Source organism: Dromaius novaehollandiae, chromosome 1, assembly GCF_036370855.1.
Source record: "Dromaius novaehollandiae isolate bDroNov1 chromosome 1, bDroNov1.hap1, whole genome shotgun sequence".
Taxonomy (NCBI): Eukaryota; Metazoa; Chordata; class Aves; order Casuariiformes; family Dromaiidae; genus Dromaius; species Dromaius novaehollandiae.
In genome coordinates, this window is record NC_088098.1 from 208,378,501 (window position 1) to 208,400,365 (window position 21,865).

General features: G+C 42.3%; 1 protein-coding gene across 9 annotated transcripts in view; it reads right to left on the reverse strand.

Moving 5' to 3' along the window:
- FAT3 (FAT atypical cadherin 3) overlaps positions 1 to 21,865 on the reverse strand; it is a 422,304-nt gene that overhangs the window by 324,058 nt on the left and 76,381 nt on the right. For all 9 annotated transcript variants that reach the window (XM_064505138.1, XM_064505137.1, XM_026109215.2 and 6 more), the window contains one exon: positions 4,507 to 7,818. In XM_064505138.1, coding sequence (XP_064361208.1) covers positions 4,507 to 7,801 — 3,295 coding nt within the window. In that variant the 5' untranslated portion in view covers positions 7,802 to 7,818. The remainder of the gene's footprint in view (positions 1 to 4,506; positions 7,819 to 21,865) is intronic.

The window sequence follows — 21,865 nt, forward strand, 5'->3', positions numbered from 1 at the left end:
TGAGTCAAAAATGCTGTTCAGCTGAATCACAAATCATAAAAAAATGAGAAGAAAGAATGTCAGCATGTCAGCCAGGTTTGATCACATCTAACTCAACCTTTCCAGAAGTCAGGAAGCTAATCCAGATAACTCTCTAAATTTCCACTAGAGTCAGAAAGGAGGTACTGCTAGAAGTCAATTAGTCACCCAAGGTAGGATTATCATTTCAGACTAGTCACCTAAATGTACAGCTCATTACAGCAGATCCTGTCCATATGCATTTGCTGGAGTCACCACCAGCTGCTGAGGCAGCAAAATTATACCACTTTGCTGCAGTATCAATCCTAGTAGTGGTGTACATACCACAGCTTAGAAAATTATTGGAGCAACCAACCAGGTGGGGAGTGATACTAGAGATGAAGAAATGGCATGAGCTTCTCCACAGCCCGTGAACTGCATAAAGGGAAGGTTATCGCCCAACTTAGCAAGTACAACTAAAGAGTCAGATCTTGATGACTTTCTACAGACAGAAAAGAGCATGTCATGCTCCTGGGCAGCACTAGATTCTCAAAAAATAAAAAATCCTGAAATATTAGCTGCACAACTTTTATTTCTTGTACTCTTAGAAGCCTTCTCTCCACCTCTTATTTCCAAAGGCACATTTAGGTGTAGGCTTCACGTTAAGAAATAATTCCCTGGCTAAAAACATCAAACTGGTAGAGAGGAACCATCACATATTATCTAGCATGTAAAACTGACAGTATGTAATCTTGCTTACAGATGGCCTATAGTTAACAGGGATGAGTTATATCTCATGGGCAAAACTAGTATAGACATCTGCCTCTGAGCTAGTCAACTCTTTATAGTCAACAGAGAAACACACATTTTTAGAGCATGATTCATTCAACTTCTCTCACAGTTTTACTTTAGGGTAAGATGAATTGTGCTTCACAAGTGCCCATTTCTCTCTGTTGACTATAAGGAAAGCTTGCAGTGACCAGCTCTGACTGTAGACAACTATATTTTGTCAGATAGGTTACATTTCAAGAGTCCAAGAGAATGGCAGAGATGCAAAGAAAAGCAGTTATGTATAGGAAATAAAGGAGAATCCATGAATAGCAAGATCACATCACACGTCCCTCTGTGTAGGGATCTTAACTGGCGAGCTTGTGACCTTTATACCGACAGTCAACAAATAAGCCAATAAAGATGGAAAACCAATGAATTTGAGCTGTATGCCTAGGCTGGTGACAAACTGAATCCTCACTTGAGAGGTAGCAGTCAACAAATAGAGCTCTCAAAAAAAAAAGTACTGTTCTACTGTTTTCTCTAAAAAGCCTTAAACCTATCTTTTAGCTATGAATAACCAACTGAGTTGTAAGCCCAAGAGAAATTTATCCTGCTGGCTACTAGATGGAAACCAGGGCTGGAGTTGGGAGAAGTCAGGAACTGCTGCCTTCTCTTGTAGAGCCTTTATTGATTTACAGATCTGTACTGGCTCCACCACCTGGTAAAGGAAAGTACATCCACAGAAACAACGTGATTCACATGGCTCTGGGACAGAACATATGTAAAATGTATTTCTATTTGGCAAGCTCTCACTACACTTCTGGTTACTACCATATATGAACTAGATTAGTTAACCGTGAATACTGTACTGCATCAGCGATAACCCTTCAAAACAGATTTCCTACAACGCAAGGCAAAGAGAAGCAGCGTGGGATGAGAATCCCAGCTTCGCTCACACCGACAGCACATCCCTCACCAAGCTGCAGCAGTGCCAGGATTCGCACGTATATCCTATATGGAGAGATCCACCTCGGCCAATACGGAGAGATTCCTAAGCTTGCCACCGACAGACCAACTCGGACCCATATGCGGAAGGGCCCGTTGCAGTACCCAGACCAAAAAGCAAGTCTGGAGACTTAGATGCAGCCTATCTACAGGGGGATGAAAATAAAGCCACCACGCCAACAAACACGGAGAGACACAGTTACGATAGACTATGGTGGAAGGATAAAAATAATACACTCGAAGAGAACTGTGCTGAAAACACAGGCTTCCTTGGAGTCCAGCCTGCTCACATATCAGGATGAATTTGGCCCAGTTTATTTCCTAATGATTATAATGGATACTACAGTCTTCTTTTCATTAAGGCAGCAGCCAAAAATATTGATTTGTTGTACTTCACACTCCTGCTTACCTTCACAAATTTCAGGAAAGACGGAGCATAAGCCAATAGAGTCGGTCAGTTTAAAAGTGACAAATTAACTGCACTGAAAGTAAATAAACAGCTATCTCTTTGTAAATTAATTCAATATGTGACTGGAGAGCTCCTTTCTACAGCTGGAAAGCTGATTCATCATTCAGCAGCATTTAAGTTGCCACCAGTTCAATAGCAGAGTATTAATGTTTTGTCCTCTTTGACACAGCAGGTCAAATTTTGCACTCAGGTTACAACAGTGCAACGTGGAGCAACTCCTAAATCTTCACTTCTAGCTCCCCAGATAGTCTGTCTGCAATTAAGCGACCAAGTGTTCTTTGGAGAAGGCTTCAAGAAAGCTTGAGTTGTACCAAACAGTTGTTTTCTTCATTCATTTGGAGAAAAGAAATACAAAGGGAATCCAAGAGTATATTTAAATGCTCATGACATAACCTTTTGGGACAGTTTAGTGAAACTGCAAAAGTAACGGGGTGGTTTATTTCCATGGAAATACTTATGAAAGAGTGAAAGACATAGATTTGCACCTTTTAAAACTTTTTTCCCCCCTGAATTAGATCTCAATTCAGAGAAACAACTAAGTATGTGCTTAATGTGGAATATCGAGTACAATTCCTACTGATGTCAAAACACACTTTATGTTTTATTGAACAGCAGCCCTAACTTATTATAGGATATCACCTTAACCAGTCCAGACACAGGGTAAAAACCTTGGTTAATTTATTAGAGAGACACATTCACTAACTCAGTCTCCTGGAAAACTTTTCCCTAAGCATTCCTCTCAGTTCAATAAAGCCAAATCCTGAGATTTTCACAACTCTGCAGCATTTGGAGCAAGGCCTCATTGCCTTTAAAGGACCTGTTTAGCTGAATTCTACTCAACTCAGTAAGGACATAGGCCAACATTTTCAAACCCTGGAGCTTATAATTGAAATTCACATTCAACTGCCTAAATAATGTTACCTGAGTGCCTTCAGCTACTATTAACATTATAGGATATGCGCGTTCTTAACATTTCTGGAAATTAGAGTAGGCGGCCTCTTGACTTCTGACACTCAAGTTTGACGTTTCTGGACACAAGGCTTAAAATGTCTTATCTGTGCACAGCTGCAGCAGAGACACTATACACAAATAGAATAAAAATATTGTCACTGCTTATGCTCAAACAAGCTCCACAGCATTTGTAATGTCGTCTGTTTTCCATAACGTTCAGTTTAGAACACTGACATTTGATTAAACAGTCTGAATTTGCCAAAGCATACATTTTAATCGCATTCTTTAATACCACATTCTCAATTAAAAGCTTTAGAAAAAGGCATACAAAAGGCAAAGTCAGCTTAAACCACGGTAAACCCACAGACCCAACATAGTTAATATAATTTCTTAAGTTGTTGACTAATATTTTCTAATTTCCTCACTTTTCTAGTACCACAGCTGCACTATTACTCCCAACAACCATCAGACACTTAAACAGCCAGCTTGTAAACTGTTTTACTACTATAAGCCTTTACACCTGACATTTTCTGTGTTTTACAGTAGGCTGCCATAGTAGTAAAGTTTAACATCTTAAAAATCTTCATTCTGTTGACATTTTCTAATAATTCCTAATAACAATAATAATTACTAATCATAATTTCTAACATTGATGTTCATAATACTACTGGCATCAAGGCCACGCTAGCACAGACTGAATGCAACTTTCTTGTATTTATACCTTTACACACACACACACACACACACACACACACACACACACACACACACACTACACTGCTGAACAACGCAGGCTAAAGGAAAGGTCATTATACAGAATGGCACATCGCTCCAAACTATTAACTCTTATGAAAAATGATTCCCACTGACAGTAAGAACAAGACCACAAATAGGTTGTAGGATGAAATAATCCTTATTTTGTGCTCCTTATTTACTTTCATTGGATTTAACATTGCATTCAAGGTCACGAGCGTTGTGACAGTCTGTGGAAGTGGCCCGAGTAATTTACAGCTATCAGCAAATAACACAGTGGTTGGAATAGAGTCATTACATAAGTATCACTGCTTTTTAAATGGAGTCATCACATAGCTACTGAAAAGTAATGTGTATTATTTCACACCCACAGAGTGATGAATGTAACCAGGTAATTAAATCATGTCATTGCTGTGCCTGAAAAATTTATTTATAATTTTCTCCCTCCTGTTATGAAGAATTGAACTTCTTCCACTATGGGTAGAAAATAACAATGCCTAAGCTTTACTTTTACAAGAAGCTTTATGAAGGGAAAAAAAAATATCAGAAAGGCGACTCACCAGTTTCTTCATCTATGCTAAATCTGCCCAGGCCACTGCCATCCCTGATGGAATACTGGATCTCTCCATCCCTCCCAGAGTCTTCATCCCGAGCGACAACTTGCAAAACACTTGTACCAACGCGTGAGTTTTCCTTCACAGATCCAATGACTGCAAAATCAGGAAAATAGGGCGTATAGAGATTTTCATTAACATCCACCACTTCAACTTCCACAAAAGAAACGGAAGACAGAGAAACCGGACGCCCTTTGTCTTTTGCGCGCACAGTTAGGTTGTAGAACTGTTGCTTCTCGTAATCGAGCTCTTTGTTCAAGCGGATGGCACCGCTCGCTTTGTCTATCTCAAATCGCCCGTTGTAATCGTTCACTAGTGAGTAGCGGACTTGACCTCCCAAGCCGAGATCTGGATCGTGAGTCTCCAACCAAGCGATCACAGTGCCAACGGGCAGATCTTCAAGGACCTTCACGTTGTAGCTGGATGGTACAAAGGCTGGAGAACAATCATTGACATCATCTAAAAAAACCTTCAGAGGCACAACAGAGAATTGCTGATGGCCATTGTCCGCTTTGTCCCTAGCCTCTATCTTAAGCGTGTAGTTTGCTTTTGATTCCCGATCTAGTTGATCAGCCACATACACCACTCCTGTAGAACTGTTGACAGCAAATTGCTGAGTGTCTGTCAATACTGAGTAAGTCACTTCCCCATTGGATCCTAGATCTTTGTCTCTGGCTTCTACTTGGATAATCTCTGTACCAAGACTTGTACTTTCTAAAATATTAACTGAATAACTGTCCTGCAGAAAAACAGGCTTGTTATCATTTGCATCCTCTACAGTTACAGTCAGCAGTCTCCATGCAGATTTCTGTGGATTTCCTAAATCATAAATTGTAATATTAAGGAGATAGAGCTCTGTTTTTTCACGGTCTAAGGGCATAAGAACTTTAAGTACCCCTGTCTCCATGTCAATGTTGAAACAACTATCTGCATTACCATCAGAAATTGTATAGACTACCTTCCCATTAAAGCCTGAATCTGCATCATAGGCTTTTATCCTTAGGATGGTGGCACCGACTGGCAGATCCTCTGAAACTGCTACATCGGTAGGGAAGGATTTGTCAAAATGTGGTGCCTGCCTGTTCACTGAGTAAAAATCCAGAAAGCCATCTTCCAAATTGAGCTTCACATTAGCTTTTGCCTTTTTGAGCAATTTTTCTGCTAGCTTCTGAGCAACTCTGGTCTCTCTACAGCTAAAGGTCTTTGAGGACACTTTCCCATGAACTACTGAAATATTAACAAACATAGCATCAGCAAAGTTCTCTCCATCAGTGGCTGTTATCTTAAGGCCAAAATTGTTGTTCTTTATGCCAGAGTTAATTAGAGACTTTTTAAGTTGCAGGACACCAGAGTCAGGATTTAAATAAAAAATTCCAAGTTCATTTCCAGAAATTATTTTGTACTTCACAAGCTCTAACTCATCTATGTCTATTGCAGAAACAGCCGTGATGTGACCACCAACAGGAAAGTCAGATGAAATCACTCCCTGACATGCTACTTTTTCAAAGAGGGGTTTGTTATCATTGACATTTCCTATGTATATAGTGACATTCACCTCGCTTTCGTGACGGTAGGGAGAACCCCAGTCAGAAGCCCTCACAATGAACCTGTAGCTTTCTGGTGAGGACTCAAAATCCAGTTCTTCAGATGTGCTGATAATACCCGTAAATTGGTTTATTGTAAACGGTAGTGAATTCAGACTGGCAATGCTGTATGTTATGTATCCATTTTCTCCCCTGTCTTTATCAACTGCTGAAACTGCCAAAACGCTAGATCCCACAGGGACGCTTTCGTTGATGAACGAGCTGTACGAAGGCTGCTGGAACTCTGGAGTGTGATCATTGGCATCTTCTAACCCAACAGTAACACGTGCTTTCAAATTGCCACCTTTGTTTATGTACACTTCTAAATCATAGAGGTCCTTCTGAACGATTTTCAAAGAACGAGCAGTAGTAATTAGGCCTGTTCTAGGATTGATCTTGAAATACTCAGCATCCTCACTAGGAGACATTCTATACTCCACACCTTGTGGTTCAGGCACCAGCTTAACTACTGCAACCACCACACCAGGAGGTGAAAATTCACTGATTGAAACATCATATGATTCCTTTTCAAACTTCACTGGGATACTTTCTTTCTTGGGACTAGCAATGTGGAGCAGTTTAACTGCAGAAAATTTCTGAGGAGACCCTTTGTCCTTTGCTTGGAGAGTCAGATTATAACCATAAGGGAAACTGTCCCAATCAATAGGTTTTCTTTCTTTTATTTTGTACTCATTCATCCATTTACCTTCTTTAGTCAGAAAGAACTGTTCTAGAGGATCTCCAGCCACAATAGAAACGGATTCAATTTCTCCATTGGCTCCTTCATCTAGGTCATCAATGTTAACAACTGCATAGGTAGGCTCCTTGTCTGATGGGAAGGGAATATGGGTTACTACATTTATAGTTGGGGCATGTTCATTTATACGTTCAATGTGAACATAAAGCTTAGCAGTACTGCTTACTCCATTGTTTCCATAAAGTTTCATCCCACGGTCCACAGCCAAGATCTCAAGATCATATCTGTTTTTCTCATCATAATTTAATCGGCCACTTAAGGAGATAACACCACTTGTAGGATGAACTGAAAAGAGATCAACTTTGTTTTTGAAGTAGTAATAAAATTCACCATTGGACCCAATATCCGCATCTGTTGCGGTCACCTGTGCAATGCTAGTCCTTAAAGGAGTGCTTTCTGCTATTGTGACAGAGTATGTGGTTGGCGAAAACAAAGGTCTTAAGTCATTCATATCCAAAACCTGGATGTTCACTTTTGTCCATGCTTCCAAGTCCTCTCCTCTGACTGACCCTTTCACTATCAATAAATAGTTGTCCTGGATTTCTCTGTTTAATATAGCAGAATTCCCACCTTTAGTCCTTATTCTTAGGAAGCAAAAGTCAGCAATGACGACTTCCTCAGCTTTAAAAAAGCCTTCTTCATCACCAGACACTATCCTGTATTTGATATCCCATGAAAGGTCAGCCAAGGTAATGCCCATTCTTGTTTGACTGTTGACATAGGTCCTGGCTGCTGAATTTTCATACACTGTGGCATTGTAAGTGGAATGTGTGAAGTGAAAGCCAAGCGGGATTGTCCCTTCAACTGCCTGGCAAATGGCAGCCAGAAGCTTGAAAATCAGAAGGGCATGGCAAGACAGAGGTGGCCGTGTGCCTGACCAGCAGCCCATATTCACCTCCATCACATCATTCTTTCACCCTATGACAGAAAGAGAAAAGGGAAATAGTTAATCAAGAGATAAAAACTGTGCTAAAACCAGTCATTTTGAAATCACTTATTCAATTCATAAATAAAACATATGCAATAAATAGTCGCTGCACATTTAATAAAATAGAAAGGGAGAACACTATTTATATGTATGTGTCTGTGTGCATGTGCGTGCATATGAAAACACCGATTTTGGATTATGTTTTTATATGTGTGTGTGTGTATGCACGTGCATTGTTTTTAAATATAGGAAAACTATGGGACCCTACCACACCTATACATACATGCACATAATTCAGAATAAAATCAAATACACATATTTGACTAAGTTCATACAAGAGGGTGAATCACATAGGAATTATTGTTCTTATTCACCAGTAGCTTCAACTAAGCCTAAACTTGTTAGTTCTTAGGGTTTACTGGAAAACTCATTTTTAGTTCCAATCTTTGGGACAGAGATAGGATTACTGTTGTGTGCGCAACACATAATAGTCAAATATTATCAAGTTTTACACGGACAGTTAAGAAAGACCACATAATAAGTGAAATTTGAGCCATCAAGAAAAGGTGCATTGGCCAGACATTACTAAGTACCAGACCAAAAATTAAAATTAAAGAAAGAATGATGGCTACTTAAATATAATTGCATATGCACATGCATATGTATACACATACCCAGATTTGACAGAAGACAAAAATACAACGAAGAAAATAAAACTGTTTGATAAAGTTCTCAAGTAAGGACTCAAGTTAGAAAATGGCATAGTTGAGATTGTCTATGAGATTTAAATCTGCCCTGGCATAGGTAATATAATGCATCTGTAATTATGATCACCACTATCCACCAAATACATTGAGTAACATACAGTCAAAGAGGACACATGCATTTTTTTCCATATCATTTGCTCTACAGAATCCACATCTCACCCTACGAAGGCAGAGGTCTCCTCCAACCTACCGGCTGGCCTGCTACAAACTGGCCATTCTGACCAAGTGCTTGAACGCATTCTTGCTTACATGGAGCCAGTTCCAGCTTGCACCAAATTTCCACTCTGGCATCTCCAAGCAGAACTGGGCTACAAATGAGGCACACAGTTCCACTGCCCACAGTCTGCCTCATCCCATAAATGGTCCCAACTCCTGCCACATCCTGAAGTCACTAAGGACCTTCCAACTGGTTTCAAAGGGTGCATTATAAACAGAAGTATCTAAATACGATCAATAACCAGCCATTTGAGGATGATTTGGAGTTTCTCCATACAGGCAAACGAAATATTCAGTGCCTCACTTCAGGTACCTAAATGTGGAGGTTAAACAAAGATAGGGTAAGCAAAGAGACCGGCCAGAGATTGCTGGAGGTGATTCAGAAGCTGCAATCGAGGCTGCTGAATACTTCTTTCCACTGAAAGGAAAGGAAAGGAGCCTGAGGAAACTGCTTAGATGCTTAAAGTTAGGCAGTGAGAATACCCTTCTTTGTTACAGACAGAGTACATTGACTGGTGAAAATCATAAAAATCAATTTTAAAGGGCAATTATTAAAAGACCCACTACACACATATATTGTTCTCATTGTCATTTAAAAGCTGCTTGAAAATGTAATTTTCTCCAAGCTAGAATACAGAGTGGAAAACGATAGGAAAAGTTGTCGGTAATGACAGGGGTTAATTTAAATTTCCAGCATTATTTCAATATCCCCTAGGAGATAATTGCATGCAAGTTTTGGAATATGAATTCCTATTAGTTATCACTTCCAACATAACTGAATGACTACTGCAGTTTTAAGTACTAATGCCAATCAATTTATTGCATTGATGTTATAATGTTCACACGAAACACTTAACTTCCTGATCCCGCAGTCTATATTCCACTGCCTAACACATTAATCAATTTGATCAGTTCTCCCAGCTGTTTGTCAAGGTGCTCGTCTTTCAATACACTTATTTTCACATGCAACTCTTCCCCTCCCCCTTGTTTCCTTTGTATTTTCTTCTATATTTCAACAACTGAAAAAGGGAAATCTTTAAAAAGAAAATAAAAACAGATTGTATCACCTCCTGGAATCACATACTCAAATAACCGGCAAATCCACATAGAGCTACATGTGGGAGTGCCTTGATTGAATATGCCATTCAATTGCTGTGTCCATATCATGCAAGTCATAAGAAAACCCACATAGTTTATATGCTGAGTATGTACAGTTTTCAGATGCGCTTTAGGGAAGCCAGGGTCCTGTTCACTCAGATTGATCCCCGATTGATGAGAGCAAGGATATTTTTCTACTGCACTTGGGAAAGACTCTTCTGTTTTGTTTCCATTTTGCTCTACTGAAAGATGTGTGCAGTGACACTTTATTTTTCAGCACAACAAACGTCCAACAGCTTAATTCAGCAGTGCGGAAATCTCCAAGCCCCATCTTTTCTCGGGGCTTTATGTCAGCCACGTTGAACACGGCCACCAAAACCTGCTGCTTCAGCCTAGCATGGGAGACGATGCTGTCCAGTGGAAGTACAAGCGCTGTACTGTATGCAGCCACGGACAAGCCAGCCAAGAGAATCTACAAATGCTAATCAGGGAGACCAAACCAATGAAGAAATGTGGTGGCTGGGCCTCTTCCGTGAAATGGTATTTTTAAAAAACTCAACAGACAAGCTTGTGTCCCAAGAGCACATCAGCACCTTCCCTCCACGTGGCAGTACGAGCCTCCACCCACAGCGATGAGAAGGTGGATTTTCGCTGGCTGACGATGGAGACTGATGCTATGCTTCATCTGAACCCAGAGACTTTATTTAACTCGGCTCTGCAGCTTCCTAGGTCTCTTTGGAGTAATGAAGGGAATAGTATTATCTTATTTATGCCACATTTGGTGGCCTAGTTCCTCCTGTCCACACCGTAGCTCAGCCTGAGCTGGCTTCTCTCTGCCGTTCACGCTCTCCCCCAATGGCCATTACCAGCAGGTTTCCAGCTCCTCCACAATCTTAAATCAGTTTTCCTAAGAAATTCATTCGTACAAGTGAAAATGATTGAAAATTTTACCTTCAGGTTAGCCATACACAAGGTTAGAGACTCTGCACTGGCAGACAGGCATCAAAATAGGTATTTGCAAAGCTATGTTATTAGGAGAACCTAATGAAAAAGTTGTGTATAACCCAGGCAATATAACATGACATCCTTATGTCCCTTTCCAGGGCCGAGGCCTAATCTCAGATACATTGCTGTAAAGCCAGGCATTTCAACAAAGTCCATAAAGTTTTTGTGACTCAGTGCAATCAGGATCAGTCCAGAAATAATAAATTTAACCTAGGAACAACATATGATACACACACACAAACATATATACATAAACATATGTGTGTGTCTGTTTTAGTTATGTATACATATGCACACACAAACACACCACTTTGTATATTTTTAGGTATAGTTTCAAGGTTGGCCCTGGAAAAACGGGACCCTCATGTTAAGCAGCATTTTTAGACTTTGATTTTACTTTATGTGGTATGTAGCACTGTAACAAGCTCTGCATCGAAGTTACTCATCTATCCATATATTTACGTGACCATCATCGTTACATTATTTGAGACTCCCAATGGATGCACTATTAAACAGCCACTTGGGCTACCCAAGAATGTTTTATTCATTTACTGAATTCCTTTCTTCTGGGATATTTGTTTTTGAGAGCTCATAATACATACACACTTAACACACAGGAAATGTAATGCGATAGGTTACAGAAACAAAGTACAAAGCAATCCACCATAAATTAAGAGGCATTTCTTTAAAGGCCCTTCTTGTCAAAAATATGTTACAGTTTCAAGTGAGGAGAAAGATTGTGATTACTTGTGTTTGATTTTTAAATATATGGGCAGCAATCACTCCAAAAAAAAAAAATCCCCTGATATTGCTTGACAAGGTTAGTCTGAAGAAAAGCAACAGCTCTTTTACAAGAACAGTAATTAAGAAACAAAACCTCCTTCCAACTTCTCAGGGAGGCAGACAAGATGACTCAAAATAAGAGTCCAGCACCTTTCCACTCCAGCTTATATTAAATCCTCTGAATCTGAAGTAGGAAGAGAGGAATGGAGAAATAAAAAGGTGCATCACCATTTTTAATACTCTTTAAAATGAGCTTCAGTATCATGGAGAAATCTACAATTTCACATTTAATTCTCCACTCAGCCATTTGTTCTTCACTCCTTTAACAAAGATTACCTATACAACCCAAACCTTGTAAAGTAGCTGCATGGACTTGTAGATGGCTGGTGCTCCTTACAGGAAGACAGAAAGGTGGGAGCATAATTTCTTTTTTCCTTCTTGGCTCTGACTGTTTTCAGTCTGGGCTGCTTCCAAGCATAATACCCCACCAGACTGGGAACGGAGACTAAAGCTCCAAGAACTGCCACAATTCCCACACACCACAACTGGGGCTCTAAGTCAATGTGCAGATATCAAACAAGTGCTATGTGATCCTTTGCTTGATTGCCACTCCTAGGGCCAATTCTTCTAACCTCAAAGACCTCCATACCACAAAACACTTAAAAAAAGAAAACTATGTATATTTATACCTCTTGGGTAAGCACTGAAAACATTAAACAAGTGCCAAAAGGAGTTTTACAAAAAATAAAGAATACATCAGGTAAAATTATTCAACAGACAGAAGGAATAACCTTTCAGCCAGCCACAAGAGGGAAAAGAGGAGAGTCTTCTCTATCTCTACTTATCCTTTAAGTGCAATTACACCCTCTGAAAAAGGAACTCTTCCAGACAGCTGTTGGGTAAAGTAACTTAGGTGATGTCACTACCTAATATATTAAAAGTATTTAAGAATTTCTTCAACACCTTTGAAAGAGAAGAGATTACAAGACAAAACAAAACAATCAATCCATGCTTGAACTTTCATCTTCACCAAAAGAAAGAACACAATACAGCTCTTGTATCCTTGGGGCTTCAGTCTACTAGGAGGAAAAAAAAAACAAAAAAAACCCAAAAAAACCCACAATCTCCTGACTTCAGATAACAATTTTTCGAGAGCTGAGGTATACACGTACCTAGGTTTTGTCTGGCTTAAAGGTTTTTAACCCTGATTTGTATTTTCCCCTGAGAAAGGCAAGATGCCTACTCAGACAGAAGAGAAATGGTGACCACCTGGCACGGAGAAATACTGCATTCGGAAACTCTACTCCTTTCTCAGGACAGGCTAAGGGTGTCAGAATTCCCATTCAAAAGGTATCTACTTAAATTCCATTAAATTACACTCATTAAATTGGTAGTTTCACAGCAAAAAAAGAGTATACTTCAGAATGTAAAGGCCCTTTTTAGGTGGCAGAAGAACATGACTTTCATATGCATATGAAGTCTAAACAGTATATAGCAAAGTAATGCATCTACAGGAGGAACAGCAGCTCTTGATTTTGTTGGAAGTGACCTCAGTCTTGCAAATAACTCCTTCCCATCACTCAAACAGTGTCAACATCTGCAGTAGTCTGTGTATTCTAACAGCATCATCAAGATACCAATCCTGAAAGCTTGTCACCCAGGCAAACCCATTCGCCTGAACGAAGCCTCGTATTCTCAGTGTGATTTTCCACCAGCAACAGCAATCTGCCCACACAGAACCTTTTGCACGGCTGGGTCACAGGTATCTGCATTTCAGCAACAACAAAAAAGGTGCAATGAGGATTAAGAAGCATACTTGATCATTTTATAGCTGTCCCTTACTTCTTTAATCAAGCTGCACTGGTGACAGAAAAAGACCTTTTTCACAATTTGTTCTTGATACTGCAAGGGGGTCAGACCCTGTGTACATCACTGCCCTCTCCTGGAAAGCATCTCTTCCTTTGTGCATCGCCAGAACTCATGGAAATTCCTGTTTAAAGCACATGGACCATACTGATCGAGGAGTTTAAAGACCAAGACTTCTGTCTGAGCAAACCACTGCAATGGACTACAGATAGCCATTATATTCTGCCCTCATTACACAGTTAGTATCATTAGCAAGTTGTCAAATGAGAAGAAGAAAAGCACGTTAAAATGGCACTTCCTCTAGTGAGGCATCTTCTTTGCACTGCATTCAATTATAGCCCACAGTAATCTATCCAGCTAGAAAAGGCTTAGGAGCAATTTACTGCCTAGGAAAAGAAATAAGAATTCAGGATCAAAATTTGTGCCACGCTGAAATGTATTAAAAAGTCAAGTTCAACTCTAAGCAGGAGGGAGGAAAAACTCTGACAGCCGCCGATAGTAGATTTACTCCCTGAGGGGACATACTCAAAGGGCTACCTGCTCCCTGATGAACACAAAGATGTAATTTCCGATATATATGATTATATTGTGATATGTTTATCCCCAAAAGAGAAGATGAAGACAAAATGACCATTTCTGAAGAGTAACCCTTTGCAACAGACAGCAGCACAAATTCTAGCCTTCTTTAAAGCTGCAAATCCTCCTGCTGCCTGCATATAATTTCACACGGGAGAAAGGCCACTCAGCATGGAGCAAGTGTAATTCCAGACCATCTCTAGGAAGTGAAGGCTTAGCCGCCCAGCCGTATGTTATGAATAACTTTGTTTTGCTAGCAGGTGCCCGGGATTTTTCCATACATCACCAATTTCTGCCAAGTATCAGTTCATCAATGCTTCCAGTTGCGATCAGGAGCCAGGCGGACGTGAGGAGCTGGTGCAGAGGGGCTCTCTGACTCTCCCTTCCCCTCGAGGATGAGACATGGCTTGGGGAAAGGGTAGAGGTGGGGAGAGGGGAGGAATAATTTGCCGCCATGTGAGATCTGTCAAAAGGGAATTCCAGGGAGCAACCTTACAAGGGATTTGAGCTTGTCCCTTGGTGGTCCACCCCGACGGAAACAAAGAATGATACACAGTTTTCATGCTTTGTGTATCTCCAGTGCCCCCAGGCTCCTACTTTGTAATCACTGTAAAATGGGGAAGCTTTTGGGCAGCTTCAAAATGAGCCAGTTATTTTCCTGGGGGCTACCGGCTTCCTCATGAAACACATTTAAGGACACTACTTCTTGTTTATTTGGCTTTACAGTATTTTTTTCTCTTGTTTAAGTTTGTCTCATAAAAATATTTTGAATCCACACAGGGAGTCCTGACCTCAAAGCTCTGTCTAGGTATAATGCAAGTATAAGAAATCAAGCACTGCTTAGTCCTGTTTCTGTCACCACTGGTCTTTCCCCAATCTCCCCTTACTACCCATTAATTCTGAACCCCACAAACCACCAGTTCTTGCAGAACTCAATATCGGGGCAAGAGCCTTCACTTACACACGTGGAGAGCTCCATGGCTGCAAAGAGCTGGGTGCTGGTGGGAACAGGCAGGCAGAACTGCACCCTATGATTAAGCACCCATCAGCTGCATAAATAGGGACATAAGTGGGATTTATGCAGGGCAATTCAACTGGGCTCTTTGAAAATGTTACCCTTACTAAAATGCAAGTGATAAATACAATTAAAATCAGGCAGTCCTTTATACAAAACCATACAGCAATCTGAACTCCACCTTTTACAGTGCCCAGGGAAATGCAGCAGGGTCAGCACAAAGAGCAATGGCATAAGCACCAACGCGTGCCTCATGACCGTGGTGGACTCGGCACTGATGTGAACATGGCAGGCACACAGATCTACAGCTGAGAAAGCATCTTCCATCTGCCTCATGCAAAGCTCAGTTCGCACTGTGGTATGACATGAGAGAGTCATAACCGCCTTTTGCTGTAGTTTGCCGTCAAACTCGCTCCCTCCAGCTCTAGGTGCTGCTAGCTGTTTCGGACGGTCTGCTCTGTGTTCTGGATACTGCACATATTCCTCCTGACAGCTTGCACAATCTTGTATAAACTATTCAGTTATGGTTTATAGTAAGAAAGCAGTCAATGAGATTTACAGCTACTGTTTCCAGGGCCATAATAGGTATACAGGTGTACGAAGCAGGGGTAAACTGCTACTCTCAGAGGAAGTAATAGCTACTTCATCAAGAATATCTCAGTTGCTGAATTTGTGGAGGTAGGGAAGCTCAGCTGGTCCAGACCTTTATATACAGGCAAGAGGAAGCTAGCAGAAAGAGGGATGACCATGCAAAAGCTTCCTGCCAGAATGACAGCCTCACATAAAAAACACAACCCAAAATGGAGATCAGAGGAAGAGAACACAATATGCTACACAAAGCGGTCAAAGTAATGGTAGTCCAGCAAGGATTCTACATAGCGGACTATGCAATAAAGCATTTTATTCCACACTGGACCTTGGAATAAGCCCAGCTCCAGGTTTGACTCATGAGGACTTCCTCATGGATAGGCAGAGAGGTGGTCCCAGCTGGAGAGGTTCTGGAGCTGAAACAGTTGGTAAGGCTGGAGTCGGCAGGACAAGAAGGGAAAGCCAAGAGAGGGAGAAGCAGAGACAGAGCAAGAATCCCAGCAGGTGACATGAACACCGTGGTCCTGTAAGCGGTACCTAGCGAGGTGTCCCCTGAGCCAACACGGTGTCACTTACAAAACAAACAGAGCAGAAGTGGCTGTGGCAGGGACATAGGCACTACTGAAACCTTTGCCCCCATCTCAGACTGGGCAGAAAGGAGGATAAGAGTGCATAAAGATGAATGGGGAAAATCCAAACTGGAGGGGAAACAGATAGCTCAGAGCTAGTGGTGCGGTACATGATCCACTTCTACAACTGGGGAAACAGCCTCGTTTGCAGCCGTTCGAAGTTTCTGCATTGAGGAGGGAACGACAGAAGGTCATGAGCTCCTGGAGTATCAGAGGACCCAAATTCACCTATTCTTGAACCTCTGTACCTGGTTATGGGAAGGGGAGGAAGTCACGGACACATAGTGGAGTCAAGGAAAAAAAAAAATTAAACACATCAACCATTTCGGGAACAGTTAAATCTTATGATCCCAGAGAATAAAGAATTTTCTTTCTTGAGGCTAGAAACAAGATTATTGGTTCTGTGGTGCCATTGCTTTTTGAGAAGGCTGTGACAAACAGCGAGAGATCAGGCTTGAAGCACAGGGAGCAAATATTTTGATTGAGATTCTCAGCAAGTTTGAGATTTGAGAACGAAACCTGGATTTAGTAGTGCTGATTTTTCTATCAACAGGGAAAGACTCTGCAGGGCGCTGACACCTGCTACCCCACAGCAGACGTCACACAGAGCTGTCCTCATTTCTGGAGCAACCAACTTGAGAAGTCTGCACAGCCCCAACTTCCAGAAACTGCTGAGCAACCATCTTCTGAAACACAGCTCCCCCAAACCTGCCTCCAGCCAGCCCTCTAATAAATTAGCGTCTGAAAACTCAGACCAGCCCTATGCCCACAATTCTTCACATAAAGACAATAAAGAGAAATAATCGCTGGTGAATACGGTCACTATTTCCACATCCTTCTGTGCAGAAATTCAGAGGGAACGCACAGTTTGTTTAAACAGGCAGTGTTTAGACAAAGGGCTACTCTTTACTTTTTAAAATTACACGCAGCTTAGGCAATGGAAATTGGTTAGCCGGCCCATGGAGGAAGCAACAGGCAGATGTATCAGGTCAGCTACATCACAGCTTCTCTCAGACGATAAGTGGACTTCTCCCTGCAGACGTTGTGAGTGAAATAGGAAAGTGCATGGAGTTAGCCTTAAACTGAACAAAGATAGGCCAGAAACCCACAAATTTCATTCCTAGCCCACGTGTTAAGGCCAAAGCACTGCAAGGAACAAAGCTTTCCACCAAAACTGGCCTAGGCCTATTATCTGTGTTAGAAATACCTGAATCTATGAAAGGCACTGAATCCAATTATTTTGAATGGAATATAATCCACTATTTTTGATGCACGCAATGGAGCGCTGATGGTGCCCCGACAGATCAGCATTCACTGCACAAAAGCATCAACTGTGCAGTCCCCACCGGGCATCCGCATCCTGACAGGCGGCTACCAAGGCAAAGGCGCAATACCCCAAACCTTCTGCACAACGAAATTCCCACCAAATCCAAACACATAATATATCCGGAATCCGTGCATGTTTCTGCCCCCTCCCAATGGTCAAGGCAGGCATAGATACTTGAGACGATAACCGCTTTTTAGCTAACGCAACATGAACTCAAACCACCGTGGCTTCAGCTTTCCCCCTCAGCCATTCAGCGCCCACAGACGACAGTCCCTCAAAGCCTGCTGCGTGGTGGCAAAGCCCAGCTTTGCAGGCATGCCCCGACTACGAGTTCCAGAGAGCAGCGATCGCTACGCAAAGCTGAGCCGCCTGCTTTTGTTTATTCTTAGCAAAACCATTAATTGCTAATCACATATTCGTTTGCTGGAAAACCGACATTCCAAAATAAACACCGAGTTTGAAGAACATTCCCAGAACGCTGAGCAAGACCAGGAACAGTGCTAAAAATGTAAATCAGAAACACAAAAACACATCGCAATTTCAGCTGGAGGTACAAACCAGCCGCTATTTCTGTGCCAGAACAGGGGTTACCCATAAGCACTCATCTAGCCACAGAGTTATCTCCAGCCCAGCAGTTACTTAGGTCCTGTAGAGTAACAGACACCACTGTACAGTATCTGCTGAAAATATCTTCATGGCAATGACCATACGCTAGATTAAATAAAATCCTTCTTATTTAAGACTTCAGACAATCCCCGTGGAAAAGTGCCTTTAAATTATTTGGCATTAGAGGCAGAACCTCAGCAAGAGCATCATTGCATTTATGAGCCAGATTCACATGTCAAAAATCATACAATTTTTTTTTTTTTTAAGCCATCTTCATTAGCAGAGCTTCAGGGTCTCTTTTTGAGAAACGTGTAATTCCCTCAAATGTCAACAGGAGTCCCTCATGGAAAACTAGCAGGAATGGCATTACAGAGCCACAATCTGTCCTTTCTCCTCAAGAAGCTTTTTAAGCAAGTTAAGCACCACAGGCCACGTGCGAAGCCTCACAATTTGCCACGCTGGGACACAGTAATTACTCCAGAGCAGGCTGCTACCTACCTCCTGAAATTAGTACAAACGGGAAAAAATGGCCAAAGCACCTACATCCACCGTCTTTCAGGAAAGCCTCCATGCTGCAGCACCTATCCCCCTTTTGAAGATACGGCCCTTTGGTCCCCTAGTTTCCACTCATCTCTGGAAGTCAACTCACTCATCCAATTTTCCGATGGGGAAACAGGCACAAGCAGCTTGCGCCACTCGCTCGAGGCTGCATGGGCGCCCCGCCGCTGCGCTCCCTCGGCCGGGTGATGCTGCCTGCCTCGGGCGCGCGCCAGCACCCACATCCTTCGGGGCACCCCGCTGTCACCACGCAGCCACGCTCACCGGCATTACGGGGCAAAAACCGCAAAAGAGGGGATCACGCAATTATTTTTTCCTGACCTTGCTGCAGCAGCCCCTCCCCACGGAGCATCCTTTTCTTCTGCCAAGAGATGGGGAAAAAGGGGCACCTGAAATTCCCTGAAATTAAATGGCGCCAGCCTAAATATTAGCTGTTAGCTCACGTCCAGCGAAGGCTAGTTGTTGCTGATTTTAAAACTAAATTGGAAATTGAGGCCCATGCATCAAGGCGCCGCTTGCAGCCAGTTCCTTTGTGCCCAAACTCTGCTATACGCAGACTGGTAGTCGTCTGTCCTTCCTATCCGACCCCTGAAACCTCCAGAAAGGTTAAAAGAAATAAGAAATAGGAGAGCTTTGTCAGAAAGCTTCGGGACAAAAATCAAAATCTTCAGGAATAATTTTGCCTGAAATGAGGCTGCGATATCTGTTTCCTTTATTTCTTAAACTAAAGAAAAAAAAGTAAGAGTTATGAAACAGCAATTTATCAGCTTACTAAAACAAACCTTGCGATATTAAAAATCCATACAGAAGGGAAAAAGAAAAGCAAACATTTCCCACTTTTGAAACCCACTATTACGGATAAGGGGAAAATGATTGTGAATATATGAAATTTCTGTATCTCTTTTATAAGAAAAGGTTCTCAATGGCATCTGGCATATGAAAGTCACTGTGAGGAGAACTGCAATAATATTGAGCAGACTGCAAAAAAAAAAAAATGCATCTTACATGTATCCCTAGAATTTATGTCCAAATGCTACTGTATTAAACTCTGTATTCAGTGGTTTCTGGAATAAGGATTTTATTAAATGAACTATGCAATATATAGTTTGCCTGCACAGAAAACATTGGTAGGACCATAACATAGTTCTTTTAACACTCAAAGCAACTGGTTCAAACTTCTCAGCCCCTTTCAGTAAGTGGCCAGATTTCTGGTGCAAGCGTGGGTGTCTACACACACACAGCGTATTTCACTTGTGTCCAGCTTGAACCTGCACTTCACGTACGCACACAGCTTGTGCCAGTCACGGCTGCTTCAGCACGTAAATCCTTGTTGCTCTGCTGCCTCTGGGGGATGTTTTGAAGCCCAGAGCAGCCTCCAAGAACGCCAAAGCACTGATTCTTTTTTGACACGTGAAAATGTTGTTCCCAAACAGTCGTTTGCGTAACGCTCCTCCAGTGCATGTAAAAGCACCGTTTCCAGCGAGGGGGCTACGCGCAGGCGCTGCAGCGCTCCCGGCTCTGCGCGCTCCCCGCTCACGTGCAGCAATGCCATGCAAACCCGGGGCATCAGCGCGGTAGCCCGGGGCATCCCCAGAGCGGCTCGCACAAACCTCCGCCGGCCTCGAGGTGGGGAACCCCCACGACCGAACCAAACACCTTCCGCGTGTCGGCACCTAGAAGCAGAGCCATTTCACACCACGGGTTGGGGGCCACTTCATGGTGGCACAAGCCACCGAGGCCACCAAACTGCCTGTCCAATGCTCACCACCCTCTCATTTTTGGTGGTGTTGGTTTTGCTCGCAGTGGGGCCGGAGCGGCCCAATCCCCAATACAGCTGCAAAGAAAAGGGGAGGCACAAGGTGGGAATGGTGGGAGGGATCCTTCCTGCATCCCGACAGCCTACGCTGCTTGATGAACAATGTGAGTTTAAGCACCCAAGATGCTGCATAAGGAGGAAAAAGTACCTTCAAGAAACACCCTGAACTCTATTAAACCCCAGAGTCCCAAACAGACACATGAAGTATCTAAATACTTGCACACCCCAGACAAATTTTGTTTACTGCCCAGCATTTAAACAGCTTTTTCTCTGCTATTGTAAGATTGTTCCCAAACAGCATGAACCTGAAGCTGCAGTGAATAGCAGCACTTCAATCCCTATTTAAAACCCATTCAGCAGCATAACTCCACGAGCAACATGCAGGATTTCCACGCTGCATGGAACGAAACCTGTCCTCGGCTCAAAGGAAGTTGTGCAAATTGGCCGACAAAAATCACTTCCTCTTGTTTTTTCCTCTTCAATTCACAAGATTAAAGGCAAAAGCGAATCACTAATCAAGTCATACGAAAAACTTTATTAAAACCAAGAGAGCCACCACGCATTGTGAACGTCCCCCTTGTAATGATATGCAAAATGCTCAGTATCCAAGGAAACAGTGTAGTAATGAAGTCGGAGACTACTGTATAAATGTGCCTTCTAAATCACCACCGAGGACATCAGCTCCAGAGTGGACCGGCCAGTTTAGTAGCGTGTGACACCCCAAGAGCTCAGCCATGCTACAGCTGAAAACCCAAAAGCTAACAAGCCACTTTTAAACACGAGACCCTTCTGTGTGCCCTGTACAAGCAGCCCCTTCTGAGCATCTCGTTACCGAGCCGCTGCATGAAGCAGCACGTGGCAGATTTCCCTGGGTCGTTGTTCACCTCCACGAGATTTGTTCAGAAGTCTTTAACGATGGGCATTAATTAAACTGCATAACCAGTCACAAATGCACCAGAGATTGTCATTTGCTCCAACTTGTCAGCAAACTATACAGCAGGAGAAATACTGAAACCTGCCACTGCTCTCTGCAGCCCAGCGGTCCGAAAACCATTGCATTGGCACCAAATGCTAGTACGAACTGACATATGCCCACGTTATTGGAGTTAATTTAAAGACACATATTTATGCTCCAGTATCAACACTTCACTCGCAGGGATGTTTTCTAGGAAGACAGACGGGGCGAA